Here is a 15,357-nt window from a genome sequence, read left to right on the forward strand (position 1 = left end):
CATTACTTTACTTGTCAATAGGAAGAGAGCTGTAACAATTTATTTTGCAACATACAAACTTTGACAGTTTTTGTTAAGACTGCTCAGTTCTAATATAAGTTGTCTGTGTATATGATATAAGTGATACCATCTTGTTTCTAGTGAAATATTGATGATAGGGTATTCAACGCACATCTTTCAGCCTAAATATTATGTCTGTTCTATGTATATAATAAATAATAATGACTCCATTTTGTTTTTAGCTACAATATTAAGATCTCAATACTATTTTAAATAATAGTCTCGATATATTAATATATATTGCTACTGCTGACTTGTCCGACATTCAGCACAAATATAAGGTCTAATTTATGATACTTTATACTACTACTTTTATTCTATCTACAATATCTTAAAACTACTTAAATCGATAAATTTCTTATACGAATATCTAGTTACCTTTTCTTCCTGAATAATTGTTACTACTGGAGTTAGCATGGGCATTTGATTTCCGTCCACGGCCCCGCTTCGAGCCGCTGCCGCGCGCGCTGCGATTGTTGTGGCTGCCGCGACTGCATTCATCGCTCTGTGGTGAGATGCAGCGTGACGCCGATGGAGTGCTTGGCTGGGATTTGCCCTCACTGAGATATTTTGGCTTCTTGAGCAGATGATAGTTGAAGCGTCCCGATGAGCGCTCGTTTGGCGTCTTTGGCGGGCGACCACGCTTCCGGCTGCCTCGACCACTCATTGTATTCTGATCAGCCTTTGCGTCGTTATTGCGATTATTGATGCCTTCGCCACCCACTTTCTGCTTAAAACTATCCGTACGTACGTGTGTGAAGCGTGTAAGCGTGTGTGCGCACTCTGTTACTCTCAAATACAATTTATTTCTTCTTTAGCTCTTCTCGAAAAACGCACATTATCTAAAAAACACACACGCAAAATAAGATTTGTTAAAACAAAACAATTTCCACTGGTAAATGCAGCATCAACTGTAATTGGTATTCTTTCACGTTCATTTGCGCATACAGTTGTATTGACGCATATGTGTATGCATGTACATGTGTAGAAAAAATCGATAAAATTCACAAAATCTCATAGAAATACCATTTTTGTTTACAATTCGAATATTGAAAATGTTTGCTAATTGCATATATGGCGCCAAAATAATATATATATACACACACATATACACACACAAATCACACAGTTAAGGATGCTTTGCCCTGAGCCAGGTTTGCCAAATTATACATTCTCAATACTTAACGTAGTGCTAGGTACTCGACATCGTGTCTGTATGTGTAATTGAATAAGCGAACGAGCGTGTGTATGTGTGTGTGTCTATGGAGCTAAAGCCAACGCACATTGTCCGCCATTTATAAAACCGAAAAAATTTTTTACAGACTCTCACAGTTATGTGTGAATAGCACAATTGACATTTACATTTAATGCAATTTACCTATTGCACTTGGCATCACATTGCGAACACGTTTTAATACTTATTTTTCAATATTATTTAACTATTCTTAAGCAAACTGTTGGAGCGACTTTTACCTTACATTTTACTTCTGCACTAGTAACCCGAATAGCGTACAGTCAACCAATCACAGCGCGTCTTTCATTTGCTAATGTCGCAAGCGACCTCTAGTAGTCGTTTAACGTACTATACTGTACATGGTTGTATGAGCATTTGACGCAGTGCTGCAATCGTATTTGTAATCGATAACTGTTCATGGGATCCTTAGATTTAAAAATGACAATCGAATAATGACATTGCCGGTATCGTTTTATTTTTTCTAGTTAACTCAATTGCTACTTTTAGAACTGAGAATCATAAATTAAAAAATATATATTTCTATTTGAGAATTAGCTTAAAAATACTGAAGAGTTCTGCAGCCCTGCCGTTATATTTCGTTATCTTATCAGTGGCTATGCGCCTACAGCACTTATGTGCTAGACGCATTATTCGCTAGTATTACTTCATTGTGCGCGCCCATTGGTTGCGTTTTTTAAATAATGTGTTAAATGTTCGCAGCGATATTGTGTAAGAAAACGTTTACTTATTTTTATAAGTATTATTCGATAATTTGTAACAATAGTGAAGATAATATTCAGATAATAAACAAATACACACATAAACTGTGTTAACAACTACAAAGAATTTGGCTTATTGACATGTGAGTTAAAACGGTTCCCCATAAAAAGATTCGTTTGGAATACATACACATGCATAACTACACCTGTCTCCCTTAATGTTTAATTTCTGTGTGCACTTGTGTTAGTGCATACGTTATTATAGTTATTATAGCAAGCGACAACTGTGCCTGTGTTTCGCTGTTGTTTCAGTTTTATTACAATAACAACATTTCTCCCCTGTCAGTTTGCTTATCATTGCATTTGCAAGAAAAATGTGTTATATATGGCATACCAATGTATGTCGTGTGTATATACAATGTCATAAATAATTTTACTAGCTGTTCTTCACATAATAACAAGAATTTCTGATCAGCACACACTCATTAATATGACGTCATATGTGTGAACGCGCCTTATAATTGGACTACACGTAAAAGATAATACAAGCATGGGCATTGTTGTTGATAGCCGCTATTTTTACGCTGAATCCATCCATTGATTATAACTGTTTTCTGCAAAAGTACACATATAACAATATACGAGAATTGTATGCGTAATGCACATATTTACTTATCTACACACTTACATATGCAGTTGATCTGGCTTTAAACCTTGTCTAATTGATCATCTCGGTTTATTTGTCCATCTTTATCGTTATATTTGCATTTCCGAATGAGAGCAAATGAGAACGAACTCTAAATCAACTCTGCACTACTTTGAGTGAGAATATGCAAGTTAGAAAAATGAGTGTCTTTAGCACTGCAGTTGCAGTATTGTTTTTATTGAAGCTGTCCAATTATTGTTTTAATTAATAATAATTATGTTAATGTTCATGATAATGTTTGTTAATTATCCAAATGTTTGTTTAATGGATGCACAAAACCTATATACTCTTTCTACTTAATGAGTGGAACTGAGTGAGCATGAAAACTAGCTAAATCCACTCAAGAGCTCAGCTTTGTTCTGAGTGCAAATGTATCAGCTATAAAAAGACGAGGCAGCATCAGCTCTTGTTCAGTCGTCTCCCTAGCTTAGTGTGGGTCGGGTGTGCAATGCGATGCACAATTTGAGTGTTATGAGTATTGGACTTATTGTGCATAATGTTTAATGTATTTTTGCATTTGTATTTTGTTAATTAAGTTTAAAATATTTGTAGTATCTTGTTTTATAATTATATTTATATTATTAATATAGTATTTTTTATATTTTTATTTTTAATATATTATTTTTATATTTAATTAAATGTACATATATGTTATATGTATATATTTTTCTTTTATTCATATTTTTTCACTTGTTATATACGAACTTGTATTACACATTTTGTTTATTATTATTATTATTTTTTATATCATATGTGTTTTTTAATTACTATTAATTTAGCATTGAATTATAAACACATAGACCGAATATAATTCGATTGAATGAATATGACGATATTAACGAAGTAAATTATATTATAATGATCATGATAATAATAATTAGCATGATAATAATAACAGGTTTTTAAATCTGGTATTTTCAAATTTGATTAATAATTTTGAACAAATCTATTATATTTATTATATAGCGTCGTCATGATTTTATTAATCATTATAATTATAATAAATAATATATTTATATTTAAAAATATATTTTTTACACACAAGCACAATGTTTTAAACTGATTTGTTGTTTCTATTGATTTCTTTTCAGTTAAACAATAATAGGATAGCATTTACCAAATCAAAATACCAAATATACTATAAATATAATACAAACTGATTTAAAATGGGCACAAAATGTTGGATAAGTGGATTAAAGTATTATCTAAAAGTATATCTTGTCACACATCTCTGCATTCTGCTGGCATTAACCAAAGCTGAAGAGGTTTCCAATGCAACGACTGTAATCGACCCAAGCAGGTTCTTCAGATTTGTTTACTCCGATGTACCGTTTAAGTGAACTACCATTTTTTTATAGTATAGGCACGACATTGGAGCAGTTCAATAATATAAGTTCAACCGAAGATTCTACGACGCCAATGCCAAATAATTCGACGTATGATTCGAGTACTCCTACATCGACCGGCACAGAAACGCCAGAGGTGAAAGTATTACAAAAACAAGTTCAACCCACGGACTGTTCACAGCGTGAGAAGTCCAGAAATCAACCGGTAGCATCGTCTAGCTCTCGATTACGAAAATGCTGTCCACTTGGGGAAAACTTGGACTTTTATCGGGAAAACCAAAGTGATTCAATGTGTGATAATGCCGTGCTCAATTTTGAGCCAACTATTATTAGTGCGGTGCTCTATGACAATTGTATAGAGGACTTGGAAATAACTACGGAGCTGCCCATCGAAATTGGCAATCCATGTAATAGGTAAGTCTCTTAAGATTATGATATGAACTTGTATATAAATTCTATAATCGAAATACTTTTCGTAGACTACGAAGTCCATTATATATAGACGTAGCTATCCGTTTTTTTTTTGTGCTCTGTAACTCTCTGTATTCATTGCAGTGTTAACTTTTTCAGCTCGTTTCAATACGAAGATTCAGAAGATCTATTTTTTGTGCTGCAAGATGGTTCGCTGTTGATCATCGACAAGAATGGCAACGAGTCCTATACGGTGCAGGAGAACTACTGCCTGGATCAGGATAAGTCTGGCCACATGCTTGCCTTCGTATGCATCACACAGGTGGAGGAGGTGTCCAAGGCGAAGATCATCATTGTCGCCATCATGATGCTCATCAGCATGCCCTGCCTGCTGCTGGTTAGCTATTTGCACCTGACGCTGAAGCTGCTGCGCAACCTGCATGGCTGGTCCTTGGCCCTGATGTCGCTGTGCTTGGCCTGCGGCTATTTCGTGCACTCCATAGTACACATCTATGGCATACCATCCGGCGGGTTCATCGGCTACGTTATACAGTTCTTCATTCTTAGCTTTTTCTTCTGGTTCTTCTGCATTTGCTGCAATGTCTTGTTGAATATTTGGTATAAGCTGCCGCGCTACGTGCAATTCAACAAGATGTGGACTATTGTGAATTTTGGCGTCTATTGTGCATTCGCCATTGTGGGACCAGCTATTCTCGTCACGCTGACGGTGCAAAAGGGCTTGCCGGGCATGCCCTCATACTTCCAGAAGGGACTCACGGAATCCATTAGAGAATCGCAACGCTATTTCATACCACCTGTTTCTACTCTATTGGGGCTTAGCTTTCTGGTAAGTGCAAGGGCATTGAAATCGAAGAAAAATTTTACAATCGGACGTGACCAGCTGTATACAGGTGTTCACGCTCTGAAAACAATGAGATCTATTTACAAATATTATATGAAAATAAATATGAAATATTTCCGCAGTTGACACGCCTCATTACGGCTATAGATATAGTCTCTTTAAAGTCTTTAGCTTGAATACGTAAACCCAATATGCTCATTTGACTTTGTATAAATTTTATAATACATAATTATTACTGTAAACTTTCTATTTTTCTTCATTAGGCCATGGTAGTAGCTTTCTTTGGCTTTCAACGCATCAAAACTGATGGCTATTTGCGTGCCAATGAGGATGAAAAGAATAGCAATAGCCCCATACGCCAGTTTGATCAGCAAAAATACGAGGATGTTAAAAAAGAGTAGGTGTTTGGACATGAAAATTCTTTTAAATAATATATTAACAAACTCCGTTAAAATTAACAGCGCCAAATGTGTAGCCTTATTGGGCATTATCATCATATTAGCTTGGCTCTTCGAAATAGTTACGTTCTACTCGCCTGGCAATGAAGGTAATATAACAGTTATATAACAGTAGAATAAATATATAATAAATTTATTTCCCTTCTAGTTTATTTACTGCTCTGTGATATGATAAATGGACTTCAAGGCCTGTGGATCATGCTTATCTTTCTGGTCGTGCGCAGACGTCGCACTATAATATTGCGCTGGTGGTACGATCGGGGCACGCATACGATCAGCGAGGGTACCGAATTGCAGCCGGTTAACAAACCATTGAATCCTACATAAGAATTTAGTCATCTAATTTGTTTATTTATATAAATTGTTTATTGCATTTCATAAAGAAAGTTGTTAATATTGTGTTTTCTTGCTTGTCGTCACTTTTATACATAAAGTGTCATTAGGTTTAGGGGATCTTGGATAAAGAGAGAGTCAGTGTGATAAATGTATCAACTACGATGTAATGTAGCCTTTAAGGATAAAGCAATTTCGTTACGGTTATTTTTGTTTCTGCTTTATCGATATCAAATACTTCTAAATCATGCAAATCTAATTGTGTTCGTGTTTGGTTTTTTTTGTTTTTTGTTTTTGCTCTGTTTTCTTATGTGTTTCATGATTACGAGGAAAATTCATTATATGATGATGAATAAATATTTGTGTGTCATACTTTTGGATGGCGCCGGGCTTAGCGCTATAATACTATTTACATATTGTATGCAACGTAAATGGGATCCAACTGATCGGCCAGAAAACCATCCCGTAAATGCATGCGTTGCTTCTCTCCACGACTGTTAATGGGCACAACACCTGAAATGCAAGGATTAAATATAATTTAAATAAAACTTAATTTACGCATAACAATTTGAACTTACCCGGATCTACGACTACAACGACGCCCACTATGAGTTGGTGCTCTTCCAGCACCGTGTTTGTGACTAAGGGCACCAAATCCAGCGCTTCCGATTCGTTGCCATCGAGCTCAACAACAACAACCAACAAATTGGTCCAAGTGAAGACGGCGCTAAAAACAAAATTAAATTTAATTATTACAAAAATTTTCTATAATTTAAATCCACTCAAATTTACCATTCAGCAATTTTCTTATGACAGCGCAATACCGAATTCTCAATATCTATGGGATGATAGTTCATGCCGCGCAACGAAATCACTTCGTCTAGAGCGCCAACCACATAAACCGCATCGTGCAATTCCTGATCACTGGAGTTAGCTGCGCCACCCACCAGGCTGTGCTCCGAATTGCCGCCCAGCGAAGTATTGGAAAAGTTCAACTGCAATTGACTCATGGAGTTCAATGACTCTGTATCACTGTCACGACTTGCTACGCTCGGCGTAGTCTCATCCAATATGGAGGCTGCCTGCGAGCATTCGGTGCGCCGCAAGAAGCCCAAGTAGCCGGTGCGGGCATACACCTCAGAGGTGGCACCCGTGACCAGCTTGGCATTGAAATGATCATTGTAGTCGGTCTCATCGCCATAGATAGTAAAGTAGCCGTTGGCATTGTGCGGAGATTGCACCTATATAGAGAAGAGTATTTGTCATTAAAATATCCATTTTAATATCAGACATTTGCTTACCCAAATTTCACCTAAATGTGAATCACCACAGTGGCCCTTAGTTTCCGGATTTGCTATGATCACTTTGACGCCAGGCAGCAGCTTGCCGGATTCAATTAGACACAACGAATTGGGCGCACCTCGTTCCACCAATGCCACGCGATTGTTGCGCAGCGCCCTAAGGTCCACATACACCTGTGCGCTCTCAGCCGAGCTGGCGCCCTGAACGCATATGGCCGGGTTAACGCGACAGCCAAAGGAAGTGGAGACACAGCGTGTGTTCAGCCCGAGGCCCTGGAACAGTTTGCAAAACTGCTGGGTCAGTGTCACGCGCGGACGCTCCTCGCCCACAACGACACAGGTGCGCACACATCTCAGATCCACATTGCGCTGCTTGAGCGACGGCACCGAATTGCTCAAAGCCTTGGTGCACAGCTCAATGACGCCATACGAGCAGAATGTGTCGCGTACGCGATGCTGCGACAGCGTCGAGAGCCACAAACTGGGATTGGCCTCCACCTCGTAGGGGGCAATCAATATGGAGTGGTGGCCACTGTACACACCTATCAGAGTCCACATGACAAAGCCAAGGCCACAGTAGGGATCCAGACACAGGGCGACATGCCGCGATGGATACAGCTCACAGGCCAGTTTCAAACTGGCGCACAGACTAGACAGAGATCTGTTTCAATGAATATTTAGAAGATATATATTAGTTGAAGCTTCGTTTAGTTTTCAGGATCGCTCACCGATGAGTTATATTGACGCCACTTAAACGACCGCATGTCGATACACTGAAATCTAAGTAGGCGCTGGAGTCCAGCGAGACTGTGGCTATGCCGGCCAATTTACGCTTTGGATTATCATCGATGTCGAGTATGGGTGGCCAGGTCTTCGGATCGATGGACGAGGCCGCCTCCCTCGATTTTAGTAACTTAATAATTGGCTGTATGGAGAGCACAATGCCACTCTTGGATACATCGACAATCATGCGCACAGTGGGCAAGGTTGTTATCAAATTCTGTGGATGCGGCGGCCGTATTGTTATAGGTATTGCGCCCAGATAAAGGCAGCCATAGAAGGCGCAGAGCAAATCCAAGCCAGGTGGAAATATGAGCGCTACATGAATGGCAAATAGAGGTATTATTAACACTTGTACTGCTTCCAATATCTGAAGGTATTTCATAGACTTACCCACATGATCACCTGGCTCAATCTTGCCACGTTCTTGCAGCAGTGCAGCAATCTTTTCAGCTCGCTTATGCAGCTCGGAGCAGGTCAGCGTCTTGGCTATAGCGCCTAGAAATTTATATAAAATTGTCGATAAAATTTAATTGAGTTTATTATTTGTAATGCTCACGTCTTACCCTTGGAATTGAGCAACGTGAATATGATGTGATCCGGCGAGGTGTTGGCGCGCCAACGCAATACGCCTGTTATCAATTGGGGCTGTTGATTAAAATGATGAAAAATTAGCTGTGGATGGAGTACTTTGTAATTAATGACCTACCTTACGCTCACCGTCCTCAGCCATGCCCACGTCGCGTCCGTGTGCAACAGCCAAACGATTGCCCTGCACTAAATTTCCAACCATGACCGAGGCGGGTCCTACGCCCGTGTCTGTAATACCACAGCCAGATGTTGAGCTTAGTTTTGCAGTTGTTTGCACACCTTTATTTAATTTTTGTTTTGGTTTTGGTTTTGATTTTGATTTTTGGTTAGTTTTAGTAGAATGGTATTGTTGTTTTTGTACAAGGATTTCGGTTTGAGATGGCACGGTAACAGAGTATGAGTTATATAGATCGTATGCAAATTTATTGTGAATTTTGTTAATTTGAAAGCACAGCAAATGCAATTAGTTGTTGTTGTTGTTGTTGTTGTTGACATTGGTAATTGTATTTGTATTGGTAATGTATTGTTTATTGTTTTTTTATACAGTGTTGAGTAGTGAGTGTAGTAGTAGTTGTTTGTTGTTGTTGTTGTTTATTAGTGGTGCGTATTTATTTGTAGTGGGCATAGTGGGAAGCAACCGCAGCATATTCATTGTTGTTGTAGTTGTAGTTGTTTGTTGTTTGGTGATTAATAAAAAAGAGGAAAACAATATTTGTATTTTTATCAGATACGAATATGCATAAAGAAAAGCACAGATAGGAACCAACAAAGCCAATAGATTAAACAATAGGTTATACATATATATATATAGCCGTATATCCAAAACAAAACAAAACAAAACAAAAACAGTAACGAAACCGAAAACATTTCATCCACTCACCTTGGTGCATTTCTCGTGGCTTTGGTAGATTGGTGACGCATGTGTGCGGACACATCAGGACATTTGCCGGATGGAGCGAACCCTCCAGGAAGCGACGCCTCGCCTCACACAGATGTATGCCGCCCAGCGGGGTCTTTGGCAAATGATTGGGCGGCACCAGGGCCAGACAATAGATGCCCACCTGATGTATGGAATCGACTGCCTGCAGCACGCGCGACATCCACTGGAAGCTCTCCTCCTCGGAGCAGTCGGGCCGCTGCTCGGCTATGACACAGACACGCTCATCGCGCAGCACTTTGATGCTGAACACAGCAATGCGTCCGCGATAGATGAAGCGCATGGGCTCGACGGCCAGCACCGTGGCAATGATGTCATCTGCGTTGTGCTTGCGCCCGGTCACCGTCATCAGGCCGTCACGTGAGCCGCACACGAACACCAAGCCGCCGGGTCCCAGGAAGCCCAAGAGACCGGAGCGTACATAATACTCTTCGCTAAGTGGCTTGGGGCTGCTCACAATTGTGCCGCCCGTCTCCTTCGGCTGCTCTGGATCCTCCAGCAGGGGCTGGACTTTAAATGTCGAATTCGTCATGCCATCGAGTCCAAAGTAACTGGCACCCGTTGAGCCACTCGTCACACATATCTCCCCCACCTGATCCGTTTTGCAGAGCACTGGGGCGCCCTCGGAGCGAACAACCACCATTTGGGCGCCTGGCATCACCTGCCCGCAGTCCTGCAGTGTGAGCGAAGTCAACGAATCTTCGCTATCTACACGCACCACGCCATGCGAGAGTGCGGCCATGGATAAGACACCGCGTCCAGTCGCCGATTGGCAGAAGCCCGTTGTAGACGACCGACCCGGTCGACGCAGTGAGACCGTGAAGACCTCGGAGCTGCTGGCACAGGGGCAAATGGCGTCCGATCGCAGGCCTTTCGCTTGGAATACATTTAAGAACTGATCGCACGAGGACAACGACCACGGATTGGCGCCATCGGCAACGAGCAGCATACGCAGCGAAGCCAATGAGATGTCCTTATGATCCTTGGTCGCCAGCAAGCCCCAGTGCAGATCTCGGCTCTTGACCAGGCAGCAAGACGCACGATGTTTCGTGATCAGCTGCATCCACGACGATGGTCGCAGCTTCATCAGAGCATACGGAATGAATACCACATGCATGCCATTCAGCACAGATGTGAGAACGGCATGCCACAGGCCGACCTCGCGCTTGAAGTCCAGCACGCAGACAATGGTCTCGCCCTCTGTGTAATGGCAGGCCATAGTCAGGGCACGACAATGATTGATCATGGCAGCGCGGGTAACAGTAATGCCTGAAAAAGAAAAGAGTTGCATGAGTCGAAGTCAGTTAAGTTGAGAGTTAGATAAACACATTAAACAAATGCCAAAGGGAAGATCTCATAAACGCATTTTACTATACTATATACTATATGCTATATCTATATAGACTATATATATAGTATACTAAATACATTTGTTTATTTATAAACTTCTATATTAGGAACCTACCCATTACGCTGCCCTCTTTATCCGTCGTATACTCAATGTACGCCGCAGCCGTTTCTTCAATACGCAAATTGCCCACATTAAAGTCTTTGGGTGGCTTGGGCAAGTGCTCGGTGACGAACCATTGTAGGCGTGGCCAGCCCTTCAGTTTGGCTATCTCGCCCGTTGCCGACTTGGGCAGTCCCTTGAGGCAGGCCTCCGATGTTAGGGCCACGGTGATGCCGCAGGAACTCAGCAAGAATCCCACTTGCTGTGGGGGCGTGTCCGAGCTCGAGAGCGGCAATTCAATGGGCAGCGGCACCAAGCCCCGAAACATGCATCCATACCAGGCCGTTATGAAACTAGGGAAATGCAAAAGAATGTTAATGTAAATCTAATTTAAATATAAATTCAAAACTTACCTCAAGGGATCATTGTTTGGATAGACCAGAGCAACGCGATCGCCAGGCTTTAGAGTGACTTGTTCGGGTCCTTTGCTAAAGATTTTGGTGGACAGCGCATAGGCGATCTTTTGGGCACGCGAGTATAGTTTGCCATAGGTCAGGGTCGTGGTTATTTTACCATTCGGATCTAAGACGGTGGCCATGGAGCTCTTGAAGGAATTTATGCCATAGCGCTGCAGTGCGCACTCCAATGTGCGTGGCAAGCCAGCTGGTATCGAAAGCTGTTCGCCTTGCACTGGTGTCATGGTGCTGCCCTCCGGCTTGGGTGCATTCGGATCCTTGGGATTGGCCGCAATCTCAAGCTCAATATCATTGTCCTCGTAGAACTCGGGCAAGGGCCGTCGCTTGGGTCGCTTCAAAGTGTTCAACAATTGTTGAATCTTGGCCGAAACTTTCCATTTGCCATTCGCATCAGTTTCATTTAGCTCCGTCTGAGAGACGTTGACATAACGTGTGACGCGATCAGCGATGCGATGTGCGTTGTTAAACTGGGTAATATCGGGTGCGTTAACTGAAGGGCGAGAAATTGAGAAGTGATTAAAATTATTTGTGATATGGGTTGAGAGATGTGCTTACAATGCTTCTGTTTATATGCCTTGTCAGTGAACTCATGATCTCTTTTATATCCAATGGGTGGGGAGTCTGTGCTCGAAGTGTCCGATGTGGGCTGCAAGGGGGAAAAGAGAGTATTTGATTACAATGATTCAAGTGTAAATAAATCCCTATATACATATTACATTTACATAGATATTAATCAACATTTATCTCCTTCATTAGTTCATATTATCCATTCATTCACATTATTAGCTCATTAATAACTCGTATAACAGTCGATAATAATTCCATTTTCTTAATTTTATACAATGAGCAATTAACTCGATTGTAGATAAATCTATCTGTTATATTAGCACATATTTAACATCGTTAACATTGTTTTAAGCTTCAAGTGTATATAATCTAACAATCTATCTAGTCATCTATTACAATAGTTCCTTTAATTAATTTAGTAATGGCTTACAAATCTCTTTTGTTAATCTAAACGATGAACAATCAAGCTATAATTGAACATAAACAATAGTGTTTCTAGACTCTGAGTCACTCACCAGAGGCGGTAGATTCTGCGGTGGCCGTCTCTCGGCCGCGCTGCCCGACGATGGATACTTCTGAATCGGCGCTTGAGATTGCTTGACATCGTGCCGTAAATGCTGTTGTTGTGCGATTATGGATGATTCACGTATTGGTGGCTTTATAATTGGCTCGGGCGGCAGCATACTGTTGCTTATATGATCACGCGGATAATTGTATTCCTTGTCGGGTGAAATGAGCTCCTCGGGTATCGATTCGTCATCACTGGATGAATCCAATTCATCGTTACAGCCAGGACTCCGATTGAGCACGGAGCTGCGCTTGGAGGGCATGGGCAGGCTGGGCTTGGGTCGACTCTTGAGAGCAGCCAGTGCCTGTTGTACAGCTTCCTGGCGCACCTCTATTGAATAATAACACACGAGAGTCAATTAGATAATTGAATATAATGTTAGAGTGTTATATAGACCCACCGGAATGATATCGTTTCTCATTGTGCGTTACTTTACGTTGTGTGCGCCGCTGTCGATGCTGGCTACTGTTCGATGGCGGATGTGCACCATGGTTCTGGAAGGTGTTCGGTTCGCGGGTATTCTGATAGCCGGGATCGCCAACGGCGCCGCCTTGCGGTCGCATATTCTCATAGCCAGGTGCACCACCACCACCGCCCTGAGGCGTGGCCGACGACGATGATGATGATATGGCTGAGCTGGGCTGGTGAAAGTCAGACTTTTTGGAATGCCTTTGTTGTGATGAGGGTAATGATGGTACTTCAGTCACATAGCTATAGCCTTCGCTGGAAATGATGACGCCATCGCTGTTGACGTTGCTATTGTTGCTGTTGTTGCTATTGTTGCTATCTTTTATGTTATAATATGGCGGTGGCGGCAAGTTCTTTGCCTTTTCCACATCGTTTACTATAAATGATAATCACGTTGTTTCCGTTAATAAACTCATTTGGCCAAATCGAAATGGACAACAGCCAAATTAGATACTTACATTCCTGTTTCTTGAGATAGGGTTGCAATAATTTGGCTCGTTTCTTTTCATATCCTTTCTGTGTTATGTCGCCTGAAATTTGTTAAAATACAAGTATTAATTATTTTTATTTTATTTATTTTACTAAAGAGGAAATTAAAATTATTTGTTATTATTATAATATATATTTTTATACGTGGGCATATATAATATGGTAATTTTAAAGATAGTATATTATTCTTGAGAAAGCTTTAATTAAATAGAAATTAATACAATTAATATTATATGCTATATCTGTTGACCTTATTATTATTTAGTTTATCATATATAAACAAACCAAAAATTTGGAGCTGTCCAAGTTATTTATCTTCAAAATATCTAGTTTATTATTTACATACGCCGAGCCTGGGTTGGGCTTATCTTTAAACTGATAAGCCACACCTAATAGATATGCCTTAGAGTAGCGCTATTAATTGATATTGTGCCATGTATGTATATATATAAATAATATATATATATATACGCATATTAGGTTAAACTACCTCTCAAAAGAATTTAAGAGCCCATCTGTTATGCATATATATGTATGTATGTTGTATATATTTAGGTAAATAATCATCATGTCATATCATCGGACGCACACAAACCTAAAACTCATATGCGCTCTGTGCACATCTGTAATCATGCAAGCGCATACGACTACATGCAGGCATGCATGTACACATACATACATGTATATGTATGTATGTATATACATACGTGCAGACACATGTCGTTTATCCCACAAAACCGCACACAAGCAGACGCTTTATATGAATAGCAGTTAAAGGGGTTGGCGCGATGACAAAGACACCCGGTCCGCCCCGCCCCGCACCGATCCGTGTTCCCCTAGCGACTGCTGTCTGCGGTAAGTTCTCCTAGTGGAGATATCTGATGTTACCCATGACAGGTTACGAATACATCGTGCTCCAATTTTACATTATCGATATTATCGGTTGAAGCAAGAGCACAGATTATTTGGATTAAAGACCATTAATTATATATCTACTGTGTTGCTAACTTAATCTAAATTTCATGTATACAATCATAAATTCGATACCTTCAGATAACTCCAAGTCCAATTCAGCCAGCTTTTCGCGTACATCACTTGGCAGCGATGAGATAAGGTCCATCCCCAAAAAATTGGCAGCCGTCGCAGACATTTTTGCTGTGGACCGTTGCTGTTTTTCTTAATGGCTGGAGTTTTCTATTAGTACATAAGAATATACATACAAATGTATGTAAGTTTACATACACATACGCATAAACATACAAACACACCAACACAGACACACCGCTAGTTTGCAACTTCGTTTCTAAAAATCGATAGATTTGCTATACATTAAATACATTTAATGAACTTGACGTTTTCGTCACGCACAGTATTTAAATAATTAATTTGTTCAGAATTGTATTAATATTTTGCATTTTGCTTGCACAAATTAACACACCAGCCCGTGCTAAAAAGCCCCAACAGTAACCGCACCGACAAACTCGTATATATAAACAAAGAAAAAGTAGAAGCCATGACTGTTAGAAGCATAGGTAAGCAAGTATATGAGCAACACTGAGCTCTCACTGCGCATGATGTCACATTTTTTGAATCTTGAATGT

At 40.4% G+C, this 15,357-nt stretch overlaps 3 protein-coding genes and 1 long non-coding RNA gene across 22 annotated transcripts in view; 1 reads left to right on the top strand and 3 right to left on the bottom strand.

Moving 5' to 3' along the window:
- E(bx) (nucleosome-remodeling factor subunit NURF301 E(bx)) overlaps nt 1-1,677 on the bottom strand; it is a 15,038-nt gene extending 13,361 nt beyond the window's left edge. For 3 of the 7 annotated variants that reach the window (XM_018006042.2, XM_089468557.1, XM_089468563.1), the window contains exons 1-2: nt 1,439-1,599; nt 439-902 (exon numbers count right to left, since the gene is read on the bottom strand). In XM_018006042.2, coding sequence (XP_017861531.1) covers nt 439-727 — 289 coding nt within the window. In that variant the 5' untranslated portion in view covers nt 728-902; nt 1,439-1,599. Of the gene's footprint in view, nt 1-438; nt 903-1,086; nt 1,230-1,422 lie in introns of those variants that run through there. The other 4 variants (XM_089468559.1, XM_089468561.1, XM_089468560.1 and 1 more) reach the window with 4 other exon arrangements.
- The window catches only part of mthl14 (methuselah-like 14), a 19,800-nt gene extending 13,608 nt beyond the window's left edge, over nt 1-6,192 (top strand). Inside the window, exons 1-7 of one of the 7 annotated variants that reach the window (XM_018007755.2) lie at nt 1,754-2,023; nt 3,811-4,019; nt 4,078-4,479; nt 4,621-5,323; nt 5,602-5,735; nt 5,800-5,885; nt 5,945-6,192. In XM_018007755.2, the coding sequence (XP_017863244.1) occupies nt 3,886-4,019; nt 4,078-4,479; nt 4,621-5,323; nt 5,602-5,735; nt 5,800-5,885; nt 5,945-6,123 (1,638 nt within the window). In that variant the 5' untranslated portion in view covers nt 1,754-2,023; nt 3,811-3,885 and the 3' untranslated portion in view covers nt 6,124-6,192. Of the gene's footprint in view, nt 1-1,753; nt 2,157-3,119; nt 3,225-3,810; nt 4,020-4,077; nt 4,480-4,620; nt 5,324-5,601; nt 5,736-5,799; nt 5,886-5,944 lie in introns of those variants that run through there. The other 6 variants (XM_018007756.2, XM_089468575.1, XM_089468574.1 and 3 more) reach the window with 6 other exon arrangements.
- Nucleotides 1,997-3,311, bottom strand: LOC149269031 (uncharacterized). Its single transcript, XR_016270036.1, has 2 exons — nt 2,702-3,311; nt 1,997-2,627 (listed from the first exon to the last, which is right to left on the bottom strand). It is a non-coding gene; the product is annotated as an uncharacterized LOC149269031 (long non-coding RNA).
- On the bottom strand, nt 6,127-15,285 carry DIP2 (disco-interacting protein 2). Of its 7 annotated transcripts, none has more exons than XM_089468570.1 (17): nt 15,195-15,285; nt 14,804-14,950; nt 13,726-13,797; nt 13,200-13,643; nt 12,747-13,129; nt 12,220-12,310; nt 11,602-12,154; nt 11,204-11,541; nt 9,682-11,007; nt 8,920-9,080; nt 8,777-8,858; nt 8,604-8,708; nt 8,159-8,528; nt 7,431-8,091; nt 6,922-7,370; nt 6,708-6,856; nt 6,127-6,642 (listed from the first exon to the last, which is right to left on the bottom strand). In XM_089468570.1, the coding sequence occupies exons 2-17, from the start codon at nt 14,904-14,906 to the stop codon at nt 6,539-6,541; spliced, it is 5,391 nt and encodes a 1,796-aa protein (XP_089324696.1). In that variant the 5' UTR covers nt 14,907-14,950; nt 15,195-15,285; the 3' UTR covers nt 6,127-6,538. The 7 variants fall into 7 exon arrangements, with proteins under 7 accessions (XP_089324696.1, XP_089324694.1, XP_089324695.1 ...); XM_089468568.1 differs by having other exon boundaries at nt 15,025-15,264; XM_089468569.1 differs by having other exon boundaries at nt 14,804-14,940; nt 15,017-15,264.
- Between the last annotated feature and the right edge of the window lie 72 nt (nt 15,286-15,357).

The sequence above is a fragment of the Drosophila arizonae genome, chromosome 4 (genome assembly GCF_054131065.1).
Source record: "Drosophila arizonae isolate 15081-1271.41 chromosome 4, UAZ_ARI_1.0, whole genome shotgun sequence".
NCBI lineage: Eukaryota > Metazoa > Arthropoda > Insecta > Diptera > Drosophilidae > Drosophila > Drosophila arizonae.